We start from the raw sequence: 16,634 nt of genomic DNA on the forward strand, positions 1-16,634 counted from the left end.
GTTCACTGGTTACCCACGTCCTGAATACCACCCTGTGTAGTTCACTGCTTACCCACGTCCTCAATACCACCCTGTGTAGTTCACTGGTTACCCACGTCCTCAATACCACCCTGTGTAGTTCACTGGTTACCCACGTCCTCAATATCACCCTGTGTAGTTCACTGGTTACCCACGTCCTGAATACCACCCTGTGTAGTTCACTGGTTACCCACGTCCTCAATACCACCCTGTGTAGTTCACTGGTTACCCACGTCCTCAATACCACCCTGTGTAGTTCACTGGTTACCCACATCCTCAATACCACCCTGTGTAGTTCACTGGTTACCCACGTCCTCAATACCACCCTGTGTAGTTCACTGGTTACCCACGTCCTCAATATCACCCTGTGTAGTTCACTGGTTACCCACGTCCTCAATACCACCCTGTGTAGTTCACTGGTTACCCACGTCCTGAATACCACCCTGTGTAGTTCACTGGTTACCCACGTCCTCAATACCACCCTGTGTAGTTCACTGGTTACCCACGTCCTCAATACCACCCTGTGTAGTTCACTGGTTACCCACGTCCTGAATACCACCCTGTGTAGTTCACTGGTTACCCACGTCCTCAATACCACCCTGTGTAGTTCACTGGTTACCCACGTCCTCAATACCACCCTGTGTAGTTCACGGGTTACCCACATCCTCATTATCACCCTGTGTAGTTCACTGGTTACCCACGTCCTGAATACCACCCTGTGTAGTTCACTGCTTACCCACGTCCTCAATACCACCCTGTGTAGTTCACTGGTTACCCACGTCCTCAATACCACCCTGTGTAGTTCACTGGTTACCCACGTCCTCAATATCACCCTGTGTAGTTCACTGGTTACCCACGTCCTGAATACCACCCTGTGTAGTTCACTGGTTACCCACGTCCTCAATACCACCCTGTGTAGTTCACTGGTTACCCACGTCCTCAATACCACCCTGTGTAGTTCACTGGTTACCCACATCCTCAATACCACCCTGTGTAGTTCACTGGTTACCCACGTCCTCAATACCACTCTGTGTAGTTCACTGGTTACCCACGTCCTCAATATCACCCTGTGTAGTTCACTGGTTACCCATGTCCTCAATACCACCCTGTGTAGTTCACTGGTTACCCACGTCCTGAATACCACCCTGTGTAGTTCACTGGTTACCCACGTCCTCAATACCACCCTGTGTAGTTCACTGGTTACCCATGTCCTCAATACCACCCTGTGTAGTTCACTGGTTACCCACGTCCTGAATACCACCCTGTGTAGTTCACTGGTTACCCACGTCCTCAATACCACCCTGTATAGTTCACTGGTTACCCACGTCCTCAATACCACCCTGTGTAGTTCACTGGTTACCCACGTCCTCAATACCACCCTGTGTAGTTCACTGGTTACCCACGTCCTCAATACCACCCTGTATAGTTCACTGGTTACCCACGTCCTCAATACCACCCTGTATAGTTCACTGGTTACCCACGTCCTGAATACCACCCTGTGTAGTTCACTGGTTACCCACGTCCTGAATACCACCCTGTGTAGTTCACTGGTTACCCCCGTCCTCAATACCACCCTGTATAGTTCACTGGTTACCCACGTCCTGAATACCACCCTGTGTAGTTCACTGGTTACCCACGTCCTCAATACCACCCTGTGTAGTTCACTGGTTACCCACGTCCTGAATACCACCCTGTGTAGTTCACTGGTTACCCACGTCCTCAATACCACCCTGTATAGTTCACTGGTTACCCACGTCCTCAATACCACCCTGTGTAGTTCACTGGTTACCCACGTCCTCAATACCACCCTGTATAGTTCACTGGTTACCCACGTCCTCAATACCACCCTGTGTAGTTCACTGGTTACCCACGTCCTCAATACCACCCTGTATAGTTCACTGGTTACCCACGTCCTCAATACCACCCTGTGTAGTTCACTGGTTACCCACGTCCTCAATACCACCCTGTGTAGTTCACTGGTTACCCACATCCTCAATACCACCCTGTGTAGTTCACTGGTTACCCACGTCCTCAAAACCACCCTGTGTAGTTCACTGGTTACCCACGTCCTCAATACCACCCTGTGTAGTTCACTGGTTACCCACGTCCTCATTATCACCCTGTGTAGTTCACTGGTTACCCACGTCCTGAATACCACCCTGTGTAGTTCACTGGTTACCCACGTCCTCAATACCACCCTGTGTAGTTCACTGGTTACCCACGTCCTCAATACCACCCTGTGTAGTTCACTGGTTACCCACGTCCTCAATATCACCCTGTGTAGTTCACTGGTTACCCACGTCCTGAATACCACCCTGTGTAGTTCACTGGTTACCCACGTCCTCAATACCACCCTGTGTAGTTCACTGGTTACCCACGTCCTCAATACCACCCTGTGTAGTTCACTGGTTACCCACATCCTCAATACCACCCTGTGTAGTTCACTGGTTACCCACGTCCTCAATACCACTCTGTGTAGTTCACTGGTTACCCACGTCCTCAATATCACCCTGTGTAGTTCACTGGTTACCCATGTCCTCAATACCACCCTGTGTAGTTCACTGGTTACCCACGTCCTGAATACCACCCTGTGTAGTTCACTGGTTACCCACGTCCTCAATACCACCCTGTGTAGTTCACTGGTTACCCACGTCCTCAATACCACCCTGTGTAGTTCACTGGTTACCCACGTCCTCAATACCACCCTGTGTAGTTCACTGGTTACCCACGTCCTGAATACCACCCTGTGTAGTTCACTGGTTACCCACGTCCTCAATACCACCCTGTGTAGTTCACTGGTTACCCACGTCCTCAATACCACCCTGTGTAGTTCACTGGTTACCCACGTCCTGAATACCACCCTGTGTAGTTCACTGGTTACCCACGTCCTCAATACCACCCTGTGTAGTTCACTGGTTACCCACGTCCTCAATACCACCCTGTGTAGTTCACTGGTTACCCACGTCCTCAATACCACCCTGTATAGTTCACTGGTTACCCACGTCCTCAATACCACCCTGTGTAGTTCACTGGTTACCCACGTCCTCAATACCACCCTGTATAGTTCACTGGTTACCCACGTCCTGAATACCACCCTGTGTAGTTCACTGGTTACCCACGTCCTCAATACCACCCTGTATAGTTCACTGGTTACCCACGTCCTCAATACCACCCTGTGTAGTTCACTGGTTACCCACGTCCTGAATACCACCCTGTGTAGTTCACTGGTTACCCACGTCCTCAATACCACCCTGTATAGTTCACTGTGCGTACCTGTGTTTGTGTGTGTGTTTTTGTGTGTGTGTGTGTGTGTGTGTTCTGTGTGTGTGTGTGTGTGTGTGTGTGTGTGTGTGTGTGTGTGTGTGTGTGTGTGTGTGTGTGTGTGTGTGTTTACTCTACCTGTGAGTGTTGAATGTGTGTTTACCTGTGTGTGTGTGTTTACTCTACCTGTGAGTGTGTGTTAACCTGTGAGTGTGTGTTTACCTGTGTGTGTGTGTGTTTACTCTACCTGTGTGTGTGTGTGTGTGTGTGTGTGTGTGTGTGTGTGTGTGTGTGTGTGTGTGTGTGTGTGTGTGTGTGTGTGTGTGTGTGTGTGTGTGTGTGTGTGTGTGTGAACCTCCCAGGTATCAGTGAGGATAATGAGGAGGAGGTACGTCGTCTGTCAACAGAGAGCAGGTTTGAGCAGACGGTCCGGAAGGCAGCCATGATGATGTTCAGGAAGTTGAACCCTGACAGGAAGGAGAAGATGGCTGTGTCTGAGATGATGGAGAACGTTGGACAGGTCAACGCTGTGCACGGTACGATACACACACACACACACACACACACACACACACACACACACACACACACACACACACACACACACACACACCTGGACACACACACACCTGTACGCACACACACTCACACACACACACACACACACACACCTGGACACACACACACCTGTACGCACACACACTCACACCTGGACACACACACACCTGTACGCACACACACTCGCACCTGAAACTGTACACACACACACACACCTGTACGCACACACACTCACACCTGGACACACACACACACTCACACACACACTTGTACGCACACACACCAACACACACACACCACACACACACACACACACACACACACACACACACACACACACACACACACACACACACACACACACACCTGGAAACACACACACACACACCTGGATGCACACACACACACACACACACCTGGACACCCACACACTTGTACGCACATACACACACCTGTACGCACACACACACACCTGGACACACACACACACACACACACCTGGACGCACACACACACACACCTGGAAACACACACGCACACACCTGGATGCACACACACACACACACCTGTACACACACACACACACACACACCTGGATACACACACCTGGACATAGACAGACAGACACACACACACACACACACACACTTAACGTTGAGTTCCACATTCTCAGCAGCCATGTTACTTGATCTCTGGGAACAAGTTGGAGTTGATATTTTGATGAGTTTTGCAGGAATGTTTGACTGTAATACAGTCTACAGTCTACAGACCATCTGTAGACTGTAATACAGACCATCTGTAGACTGTAATACAGACCATACAGACCATCTGTAGACTGTAATACAGACCATCTGTAGACTGTAATACAGACCATCTGTAGACTGTAATACAGACCATCTGTAGACTGTAATACAGACCATCTGTAGACTGTAATACAGACCATCTGTAGACTGTAATGCAGACCATCTGTAGACTGTAATACAGACCATCTGTAGACTGTAATGCAGACCATCTGTAGACTGTAATGCAGACCATCTGTAGACTGTAATACAGACCATCTGTAGACTGTAATACAGACCATCTGTAGACTGTAATACAGACCATCTGTAGACTGTAATACAGACCATCTGTAGACTGTAATGCAGACAATCTGTAGACTGTAATACAGACCATCTGTAGACTGTAATACAGACCATCTGTAGACTGTAATGCAGACCATCTGTAGACTGTAATGCAGACCATCTGTAGACTGTAATGCAGACCATCTGTAGACTGTAATGCAGACCATCTGTAGACTGTAATACAGACCATCTGTAGACTGTAATACAGACCATCTGTAGACTGTAATACAGACCATCTGTAGACTGTAATGCAGACCATCTGTAGACTGTCTGTATTAAAAGGTCAAATGTCATGTATTTAAACTTGCTTCACATTATTATTTTCTTTAAGTGTAAGTGACTTTGTAATGTTGGCCAACAGGTGGCGCCACCACGGACCAAACCCAGAAAGTCCTGGAGAACATGGTCACTGGAGAGAGTAAGTGTGTGGGTGTTGTATTTACAAGGAGAGAGAGAAGTGAAGATTTAATGACTCATCTCTCTCTCTCTCTCCCTTTCTCTCTCTCCCTTTCCATGTTGCCCTCTACACCTCTCTCCTTTTTCCTCTCATCCCTCTTTCTATCTCCCTTTCTATCTCTTTCTCTCTCCCCTCTCCTCTCTCCTCCCTCTCCCCTGTACTCCCTCTCCTCTCTCTCCCCTCCTCCCTCTCTCTCTCTCCCCTCTTCCCTCTCTCCCCTCTCCTTCCTCTCTCCCCTCTTCCCTCTCCTCCCTCTCCTCTCTCCCTTCTCCTTCCTCCCCTCCTCCCTCTCTCCCCTCTCCTCCCTCTCCTCCCTCTCCTCTCTCCCCTCCTCCCTCTCTCCCCTCTCCTCCCTCTCCCCTCTCCCCCTTCTCTCTATATAGCTGGTCAGTTTGTTGACCTGGATGACTTTGTGGAAATCACGAAGAGGTATGCCCAGGGCATGGCCCCCAGCACCGGCTCGACGCAGAGACAGGACACACCCAAGACCCAGAGCCAGGGCCCTGCACAAACCTCTGGAGAGAAGGTACAGCACACACACACACACAGAGTGAGTCACAGCACAACAGGCCTCTGGAGAGAAACTACAGCTAGTCAGCATCCTAAATGACACTACAGCTAGTCAGCATCCTAAACTACAGCTAGTCAGCATCCTAAACTACAGCTAGTCAGCATCCTAAACTACAGCTAGTCAGCATCCTAAACTATAGCTAGTCAGCATCCTAAACTACAGCTAGTCAGCATCCTAAACTACAGCTAGTCAGCATCCTAAATGACACTACAGCTAGTCAGCATCCTAAATGACACTACAGCTAGTCAGCATCCTAAATGACACTACAGCTAGTCAGCATCATTAATGACACTACAGCTAGTCAGCATCCTAAATGACACTACAGCTAGTCAGCATCCTAAATGAAACTACAGCTAGTCAGCATCCTAAATGACACTACAGCTGGTCAGCATCCTAAATTACACTACAGTTAGTCAGCATCCTAAATGACACTACAGCTAGTCAGCATCCTAAATTACACTACAGTTAGTCAGCATCCTAAACTACAGCTAGTCAGCATCCTAAATGACACTACAGCTAGTCAGCATCATTAATGACACTACAGCTAGTCAGCATCCTAAATGACACTACAGCTAGTCAGCATCCTAAATGAAACTACAGCTAGTCAGCATCCTAAATGACACTATAGCTAGTCAGCATCCTAAATGACACTACAGCTAGTCAGCATCATTAATGACACTACAGCTAGTCAGCATCCTAAATGACACTACAGCTAGTCAGCATCCTAAATGAAACTACAGCTAGTCAGCATCCTAAATGACACTACAGCTGGTCAGCATCCTAAATGACACTACAGCTAGTCAGCATCCTAAATGACACTACAGCTAGTCAGCATCCTAAATGACACTACAGCTAGTCAGCATCCTAAATGACACTACAGCTAGTCAGCATCCTAAATGACACTACAGCTGGTCAGCATCCTAAATGACACTACAGCTGGTCAGCATCCTAAATGACACTACAGCTAGTCAGCATCCTAAATGACACTACAGCTAGTCAGCATCCTTAATGACACTACAGCTAGTCAGCATCCTTAATGACACTACAGCTAGTCAGCATCCTAAATGACACTACAGCTAGTCAGCATCCTTAATGACACTACAGCTAGTCAGCATCCTAAATGACACTACAGCTAGTCAGCATCCTAAACTACAGCTAATCAGCATCCTAAATGAAACTACAGCTAGTCAGCATCCTAAATGACACTACAGCTAGTCAGCATCCTAAACTACAGCTAATCAGCATCCTAAATGACACTACAGCAAGTCAGCATCCTTAAGGACACTACAGCTAGTCAGCATCCTAAATGACACTACAGCTAGTCAGCATCCTAAACTACAGCTAATCAGCATCCTAAATGACACTACTGCTAGTCAACATCCTTAATGACACTACAGCTAGTCAGCATCCTAAATGACACTACAGCTAGTCAGCATCCTAAATGACACAACAGCTAGTCAGCATCCTTAATGACACTACAGCTAGTCAGCATCCTAAATGACACTACAGCTAGTCAGCATCCTAAATGACACTACAGCTAGTCAGCATCCTAAATGACACTACAGCTAATCAGCATCCTAAATGACACTACAGCTAGTCAGCATCCTAAATGACACTACAGCTAGTCAGCATCATTAATGACACTACAGCTAGTCAGCATCCTAAATGAAACTACAGCTAGTCAGCATCCTAAATGACACTACAGCTGGTCAGCATCCTAAATTACACTACAGTTAGTCAGCATCCTAAATGACACTACAGCTAGTCAGCATCCTAAACTACAGCTAGTCAGCATCCTTAATGACACTACAGTTAGTCAGCATCCTAAATGACACTACAGCTAGTCAGCATCCTAAACTACAGTTAGTCAGCATCCTAAACTACAGCTAGTCAGCATCCTAAATTACACTACAGCTAGTCAGCATCCTAACCTACAGCTAGTCAGCATCCTAAACAACACTACAGCTAGTCAGCATCCTAAATGACACTACAGCTGGTCAGCATCCTAAATGACACTACAGCTCGTCAGCATCCTAAATGACACTACAGCTAGTCAGCATCCTTAATGGCACTACAGCTAGTCAGCATCCTAAATGACACTACAGCTAGTCAGCATCCTAAATGACACTACAGCTGGTCAGCATCCTAAATGACACTACAGCTGGTCAGCATCCTAAATGACACTACAGCTAGTCAGCATCCTAAATTACACTACAGCTAGTCAGCATCCTAACCTACAGCTAGTCAGCATCCTAAACAACACTACAGCTAGTCAGCATCCTAAATGACACTACAGCTAGTCAGCATCCTAAACTACAGCTAATCAGCATCCTAAATGACACTACAGCAAGTCAGCATCCTTAAGGACACTACAGCTAGTCAGCATCCTAAATGAAACTACAGCTAGTCAGCATCCTAAATGACACTACAGCTAGTCAGCATCCTAAACAACACTACAGCTAGTCAGCATCCTAAACTACAGCTAATCAGCATCCTAAATGACACTACAGCTAGTCAGCATCCTAAACTACAGCTAATCAGCATCCTAAATGACACTACAGCTAGTCAGCATCCTAAATGACACTACAGCTAGTCAGCATCCTAAATGACACTACAGCTAGTCAACATCCTTAATGACACTACAGCTAGTCAGCATCCTAAATGACACTACAGCTAGTCAGCATCCTAAATGACACAACAGCTAGTCAGCATCCTTAATGACACTACAGCTAGTCAGCATCCTTAATGACACTACAGCTAGTCAGCATCCTTAATGACACTACAGCTCGTCAGCATCATAAATGACACTACAGCTAGTCAGCATCCTAAACTACAGCTAACCAGCATCCTAAATGACACTACAGCTAGTCAGCATCCTAAATGACACTACAGCTAGTCAGCATCCTAAATGACACTACAGCTAATCAGCATCCTAAATGACACTTCAGCTAGTCAGCATCCTAAATGACACTACAGCTAGTCAGCATCCTAAATGACACTACAGCTAGTCAGCATCCTAAATGACATTACAGCTAGTCAGCATCCTAAATGACACTACAGCTAGTCAGCATCCTAAACTACAGCTAGTCAGCATCCTAAATGACACTACAGCTAGTCAGCATCCTAAATGACACTACAGCTAGTCAGCATCCTAAATGACACTACTGCTAGTCAGCATCCTAAATGACACTACAGCTTGTCAGCATCCTAAACTACAGCTAATCAGCATCCTAAATGACACTACAGATAGTCAGCATCCTAAATGAAACTACAGCTAGTCAGCATCCTAAATGACACTACAGCTAGTCAGCATCCTAAATGACACTACAGCTAGTCAGCATCCTAAACTACAGCTAGTCAGCATCCTAAATGACACTACAGCTAGTCAGCATCCTAAATGACACTACAGCTGGTCAGCATCCTAAATGACACTACAGCTGGTCAGCATCCTAAATGACACTACAGCTAGTTAGCATCCTAAATGACACTACAGCTGGTCAGCATCCTAAATGACACTACAGCTGACCTTTTTGAGTAAAGAGGTATGTGTGTCTGTTTGTGTACGTGGTCCTGTGTGTGTGTGTTCCTGGTGTGTGTGTGTGTGTGTGTGTGTGTGTGTGTGTGTGTGTGTGTGTTTGTACATTTGCAGAGTGGCCTGGTCCCCAAGAAGCCTCAGAAGGGAGTGTGGGGGATGGGTCGGAGTGACATGTTGATGGACACGAGACGACACTTCCTGGTAAGTATGACATCACACCCAATCAGCTAACATCTCTTAAAATATTGGTTCAAATACTCACCACTCCCTCCCTCACCCCTACTCCCCTCTTCTCCCTCCCTTCCTTCCCCATCCCTACTCCACCCTCCCTCCTCCCTCACCCCTCCCTCCCTCCTCCCTCACCCCTCCTCTCCATCTCCAGGTGTTGCAGTACCCTATCACTGCGGTCATCGAGGTGAAGGATCAGCTCATTGATTGGGCGTCTCGCGCCGGCGTGCAATGGCTGAGCACGGTGATCCCCACACACCACGTCAACGCGCTCATCTTCTTCTTCATCATCAGTAATCTGACTGTTGACCTGTTTGCCTTCTTCATCCCACTCCTCGTCTTTTACCTCTCCTTCATCTCCATGGTGATCTGCACGCTACGCATCTTCCAGAGCAGCAAGGTACAGCTCAGCTAACATTACCCTCTCCTCTCCTTTTCTCTTCTCTTCTCACTTTAAACTCTCCTCTGATCTCTCTTCTTCTTCGTCTTCCTCCTCCTCCTCCTCCTCCTCTCCAGGCGTGGGAGAACTTCAGTGCCCTAACAACTCTGCTGACCAGGTTTGAGCCTGGCCTGGACGTGGAGCAAGCAGAGTCTAACTTTGGCTGGAACAATCTAGAACCCTACCTCTACTTCCTGATATCTGTGTTCTTCATCATCTTCTCCTTCCCCGTCGCTGATAAAGGTGTGTGTGTGTGTGTAGTGTGTGTGTCTATAAGAGGCTAACCAGTGTTTCTGTGTTATAGGATGGATCCCCTGCTCGGAGCTCTCCACGGTAGCCATCTTGTTCACGGTGGTCAGCTACAAGAGCCTGAGTCCCTCGGGCGCCACTTACGCCAAACGGGCACTTATCACTGAGGTCAGACACAGGCCAAATGGCACCCTATTCCCTATATAGTGCACTACTTTAGACCAGGGCCCTATTCCCTATATAATGCACTACTTTAGACCAGAGTCCTATTCCCTATACAGTGCACTACTTTAGACCAGAGCCCTATTCCCTATATAGTGCACTACTTTAGACCAGAGACCATATATATATATATTATAATACATATTACTGCTGGTCCTATGTGTGGTTCTGTCTGTAGGTATATATATATTATAATACATATTACTGTTGGTCCTATGTGTGGTTCTGTCTGTAGGTATATATATATATAGATATTATAATACATATTACTGCTGGTCCTATGTGTGGTTCTGTCTGTAGGTATATATATATATATATATATATATATATAATACATATTACTGCTGGTCCTATGTGTGGTTCTGTCTGTAGGTGGCGACGTCTTTGTGTTCTCTGACCAGTCTCCTGCCCCAGAGTGCTGTTCTGCTGAGGATGCTGAGCCACACTTTCACTACCCTGCCACTAGGGGAGTCAGTGGTGATGAAGATCAGTCTGCCCTGCCTGCTAGACCTCTACCTGTACTACCTGTTCTTCAGGTCAGTACCTCTACCTCTACTTCCTGTTCTACAGGTCAGTACCTCTACCTGTACTACCTGTTCTTCAGGTCAGTACCTCTACCTCTACTACCTGTTCTACAGGTCAGTACCTCTACCTCTACTACCTGTTCTACAGGTCAGTACCTCTACCTCTACCTGTACTACCTATTCTTCAGGTCAGTACCTCTACCTCTACTTCCTGTTCTTCAGGTCAGTACCTCTACCTCTACTACCTGTTCTACAGGTCAGTACCTATACCTCTACTACCTGTTCTACAGGTCAGTACCTCTACCTCTACTACCTGTTCTACAGGTTAGTACCTCTACCTGTACTACCTGTTCTACAGGTCAGTACCTCTACATCTACTTCCTGTTCTTCAGGACAGTACCTCTACCTCTACTACCTGTTCTACAGGTCAGTACCTCTACCTATACTACCTGTTCTACAGGTCAGTACCTCTACCTCTACTACCTGTTCTACAGGTCAGTACCTCTACCTCTACCTCTACTACCTGTTCTACAGGTCAGTACCTCTACCTCTACTTCCTGTTCTTCAGGTCAGTACCTCTACCTGTACTACCTGTTCTACAGGTCAGTACCTCTACCTCTACCTCTACTTCCTGTTCTACAGGTCAGTACCTCTACCTCTACTACCTGTTCTACAGGTCAGTACCTCTACCTGTACTACCTGTTCTACAGGTCAGTACCTCTACCTCTACTACCTGTTCTACAGGTCAGTACCTCTACATCTACTTCGGGTTCTACAGGTCAGTACCTCTACCTCTACTACCTGTTCTTCAGGTCAGTACCTCTACCTCTACTACCTGTTCTACAGGTCAGTACCTCTACCTCTACTTCCTGTTCTCACAGGTCAGTACCTCTACCTCTACTACCTGCTCTACAGGTCAGTACCTCACCTCTACCTCTACTACCTGTTCTACAGGTCAGTACCTCTACCTCTACTACCTGTTCTACAGGTCAGTACCTCTACCTGTACTACCTGTTCTACAGGTCAGTACCTCTACCTCTACTTCCTGTTCTACAGGTCAGTACCTCTACCTCTACTACCTGTTCTACAGGTCAGTACCTCTACCTCTACTTCCTGTTCTACAGGTCAGTACCTCTACCTCTACTACCTGTTCTACAGGTCAGTACCTCTACCTCTACCTCCTACCTGTTCTACAGGTCAGTACCTCTACCTCTACTACCTGTTCTTCAGGTCAGTACCTCTACCTCTACTACCTGTTCTACAGGTCAGTACCTCTACCTCTACTACCTGTTCTACAGGTCAGTACCTCTACCTCTACTACCTGTTCTTCAGGTCAGTACCTCTACCTCTACTACCTGTTCTACAGGTTAGTACCTCTACCTCTACCTCTCTACCTGTTCTACAGGTCAGGACCTCTACCTCTACTACCTGTTCTTCAGGTCAGTACCTCTACCTCTACTACCTGTTCTACAGGTCAGTACCTCTACCTCTACTACCTGTTCTTCAGGTCAGTACCTCTACCCACTACCTGTTCTACAGGTCAGTACCTCTACCTCTACTACCTGTTCTTCAGGTCAGTACCTCTACCTACCCGTTCTACAGGTCAGTACCTCTACCTCTACTACCTGTTCTTCAGGTCAGTACCTCTACCTCTACCCTGTTCTACAGGTCAGTACCTCTACCTCTACTACCTGTTCTTCAGGTCAGTACCTCTACCACCTGTTCTACAGGTCAGTACCTCTACCTCTACTACCTGTTCTTCAGGTCAGTACCTCTACCTCCTACCTGTTCTACAGGTCAGTACCTCTACCTCTACTACCTGTTCTTCAGGTCAGTACCTCTACCTCTACTACCTGTTCTTCAGGTCAGTACCTCTACCTCTACTACCTGTTCTACAGGTCAGTACCTCTACCTCTACTACCTGTTCTACAGGTCAGTACCTCTACCTCTACTACCTGTTCTTCAGGTCAGTACCTCTACCTCTACTACCTGTTCTACAGGTCAGTACCTCTACCTCTACTACCTGTTCTTCAGGTCAGTACCTCTACCTCTACTACCTGTTCTACAGGTCAGTACCTCTACCTCTACTACCTGTTCTACAGGTCAGTACCTCTACCTCTACTACCTGTTCTACAGGTCAGTACCTCTACCTCTACCTACTACCTGTTCTACAGGTCAGTACCTCTACCTCTACTACCTGTTCTACAGGTCAGTACCTCTACCTCTACTACCTGTTCTACAGGTCAGTACCTCTACCTCTACTACCTGTTCTTCAGGTCAGTACCTCTACCTCTACTACCTGTTCTTCAGGTCAGTACCTCTACCTCTACTACCTGTTCTACAGGTCAGTACCTCTACCTCTACTACCTGTTCTACAGGTCAGTACCTCTACCTCTACCTCTACTACCTGTTCTACAGGTCAGTACCTCTACCTCTACTACCTGTTCTTCAGGTCAGTACCTCTACCTCTACTACCTGTTCTACAGGTCAGTACCTCTACCTCTACTACCTGTTCTACAGGTCAGTACCTCTACCTCTACTACCTGTTCTACAGGTCAGTACCTCTACCTCTACCTACTACCTGTTCTACAGGTCAGTACCTCTACCTCTACTACCTGTTCTACAGGTCAGTACCTCTACCTCTACTACCTGTTCTACAGGTCAGTACCTCTACCTCTACTACCTGTTCTACAGGTCAGTACCTCTACCTCTACCTCTACTTCCTGTTCTACAGGTCAGTACCTCTACCTCTACTTCCTGTTCTACAGGTCAGTACCTCTACCTCTACTACCTGTTCTACAGGTCAGTACCTCTACCTCTACTACCTGTTCTACAGGTCAGTACCTCTACCTCTACTACCTGTTCTACAGGTCAGTACCTCTACCTCTACTACCTGTTCTACAGGTCAGTACCTCTACCTCTACCTCTACTACCTGTTCTACAGGTCAGTACCTCTACCTCTACTACCTGTTCTACAGGTCAGTACCTCTACCTCTACTACCTGTTCTACAGGTCAGTACCTCTACCTCTACTACCTGTTCTACAGGTCAGTACCTCTACCTCTACTACCTGTTCTACAGGTCAGTACCTCTACCTCTACTCCTGTTCTACAGGTCAGTACCTCTACCTCTACTACCTGTTCTACAGGTCAGTACCTCTACCTCTACCTCTACTACCTGTTCTACAGGTCAGTACCTCTACCTCTACTACCTGTTCTACAGGTCAGTACCTCTACCTCTACTTCCTGTTCTACAGGTCAGTACCTCTACCTCTACTACCTGTTCTACAGGTCAGTACCTCTACCTCTACTACCTGTTCTACAGGTTAGTACCCTCTACCTCTACTACCTGTTCTACAGGTTAGTACCTCTACCTCTACCTCTACTTCCTGTTCTACAGGTCAGTACCTCTACCTCTACTACCTGTTCTACAGGTCAGTAACTCTACCTCTACCTCTACTACCTGTTCTACAGGTCAGTACCTCTACCTCTACTACCTGTTCTACAGGTCAGTACCTCTACCTCTAATACCTGTTCTACAGGTCAGTACCTCTACCTCTACTACCTGTTCTACAGGTCAGTACCTCTACCTCTAATACCTGTTCTACAGGTTAGTACCTCTACCTCTACTACCTGTTCTACAGGTCAGTACCTCTACCTCTACTACCTGTTCTACAGGTTAGTACCTCTACCTCTACTTCCTGTTCTACAGGTCAGTACCTCTACCTCTAATACCTGTTCTACAGGTTAGTACCTCTACCTCTACTACCTGTTCTACAGGTCAGTACCTCTACCTCTACTACCTGTTCTACAGGTTAGTACCTCTACCTCTACTTCCTGTTCTACAGGTCAGTACCTCTACCTCTAATACCTGTTCTTCAGGTCAGTACCTCTACCTCTACTTCCTGTTCTACAGGTCAGTACCTCTACCTCTAATACCTGTTCTACAGGTTAGTACCTCTACCTCTACTACCTGTTCTACAGGTCAGTACCTCTACCTCTACTACCTGTTCTACAGGTTAGTACCTCTACCTCTACTTCCTGTTCTACAGGTCAGTACCTCTACCTCTAATACCTGTTCTTCAGGTCAGTACCTCTACCTCTACTTCCTGTTCTACAGGTCAGTACCTCTACCTCTAATACCTGTTCTACAGGTTAGTACCTCTACCTCTACTACCTGTTCTACAGGTCAGTACCTCTACCTCTACTACCTGTTCTACAGGTTAGTACCTCTACCTCTACTTCCTGTTCTACAGGTCAGTACCTCTACCTCTAATACCTGTTCTTCAGGTCAGTACCTCTACCTCTACTTCCTGTTCTTCCTGTTCTTGCTGTTTGGGGTTTTAGGCTGGGTTTCTGTACAGCACTTTTAGATATCAGCTGATGTAAGAAGGGCTTTTATAAATAAATTTTATTTGAATCAGGTGAGCACTATGGAATATGGCATCAGGTAGCCGAGCGGCTGGACTCTTGGTCCATCAACCGAAAGGTAGCTGGATCGAATCCCTGAGCCGACAAGTTGAATAGTCTGTTGATGTGCCCTTGAGCAAGGCATCCCTAACTGCTCCTGGAAGTCTCTCTGGATAAGAATGTCTGCTAAGTGTAAAATAGATCAATGGAATACCATCACATCTGGTGTGTATTCGACAAGGGAAAAGTTTGTGAACTTTCTACTCCATATAGTAAGAGTAGCAAAGTCATTTTCAGTTAGAATGTTGTCGCTAAAAAGCCTAACTAATCCATGCCAAAATTAGCTATTTGCGGCTTCACCCGTAACATTTTGGCTTCACCCCCCCACCCTTCCCCCCCTCTCTCTCCTCTCCTCTCCTCACCACCCCTACTCCCCCCTTCACCGCTCTCTCCTCTCCCTCCTCTCCTCATCACCCCTACTCCCCCCCTTCCCCCCTCTCTCCTCTCCCACCTCTCCTCTCCTCACCACCCCTACTCCCCCTCTCTCCTCTCCCTCCTCTCCTCTCCTCACCACCCCTACTCCCCCCCTTCCCCCCTCTCTCCTGTCTCTCCCCCCTTCCCCCTCCCTCCTCTGCTCTCCTCACCACCCTTCCCCCTCTACTCTCCCTCCTCTCCTCTCCTCACCACCCCTACTCCCCCCTACCCCCTCTCTCCTCTCCTCTCCTCAACACCCCTACTCCCCCCCTCTCTCCTCTCCTCACCCCCCCCCCCTCTCCCTCTCCTCCCCCAGTATGGCCAGGCAGCGTGGTTTCCGTGGGACCTACTGTTTCCTGGTCCCCTACCTGGTCTGCTTCCTGTGGTGTGAGTTCTCTGTGGTGCTGCTCCAAAACTCTTCCCCCGTGGGGCTCATCCGAACCTGCGTTGCCTACTTCCTGTTCCTGTTTGCCTTGCCCGTGCTGGCTGTGGGGCTGGCTGCCATGGTCCTCATCCAGCTGATCAAATGGTTCCTGGAGCTGGAGCTCACCAAGGTGATGATTGGTCGG

The 16,634-nt window shown here is 47.5% G+C and overlaps 1 protein-coding gene across 2 annotated transcripts in view; it reads left to right on the forward strand.

The window, feature by feature from the left end:
* Positions 1 to 16,634, forward strand: part of LOC106598795 (wolframin) — a 42,022-nt gene that overhangs the window by 10,282 nt on the left and 15,106 nt on the right. For both annotated transcript variants that reach the window (XM_045723064.1, XM_045723065.1), the window contains exons 4-12: positions 3,642 to 3,815; positions 5,320 to 5,376; positions 5,799 to 5,941; positions 9,636 to 9,722; positions 9,904 to 10,149; positions 10,266 to 10,431; positions 10,493 to 10,605; positions 11,032 to 11,195; positions 16,382 to 16,619. In XM_045723064.1, the coding sequence (XP_045579020.1) occupies positions 3,642 to 3,815; positions 5,320 to 5,376; positions 5,799 to 5,941; positions 9,636 to 9,722; positions 9,904 to 10,149; positions 10,266 to 10,431; positions 10,493 to 10,605; positions 11,032 to 11,195; positions 16,382 to 16,619 (1,388 nt within the window). The remainder of the gene's footprint in view (positions 1 to 3,641; positions 3,816 to 5,319; positions 5,377 to 5,798; positions 5,942 to 9,635; positions 9,723 to 9,903; positions 10,150 to 10,265; positions 10,432 to 10,492; positions 10,606 to 11,031; positions 11,196 to 16,381; positions 16,620 to 16,634) is intronic.

This window comes from Salmo salar, chromosome ssa08 (genome assembly GCF_905237065.1).
Source record: "Salmo salar chromosome ssa08, Ssal_v3.1, whole genome shotgun sequence".
NCBI lineage: Eukaryota > Metazoa > Chordata > Actinopteri > Salmoniformes > Salmonidae > Salmo > Salmo salar.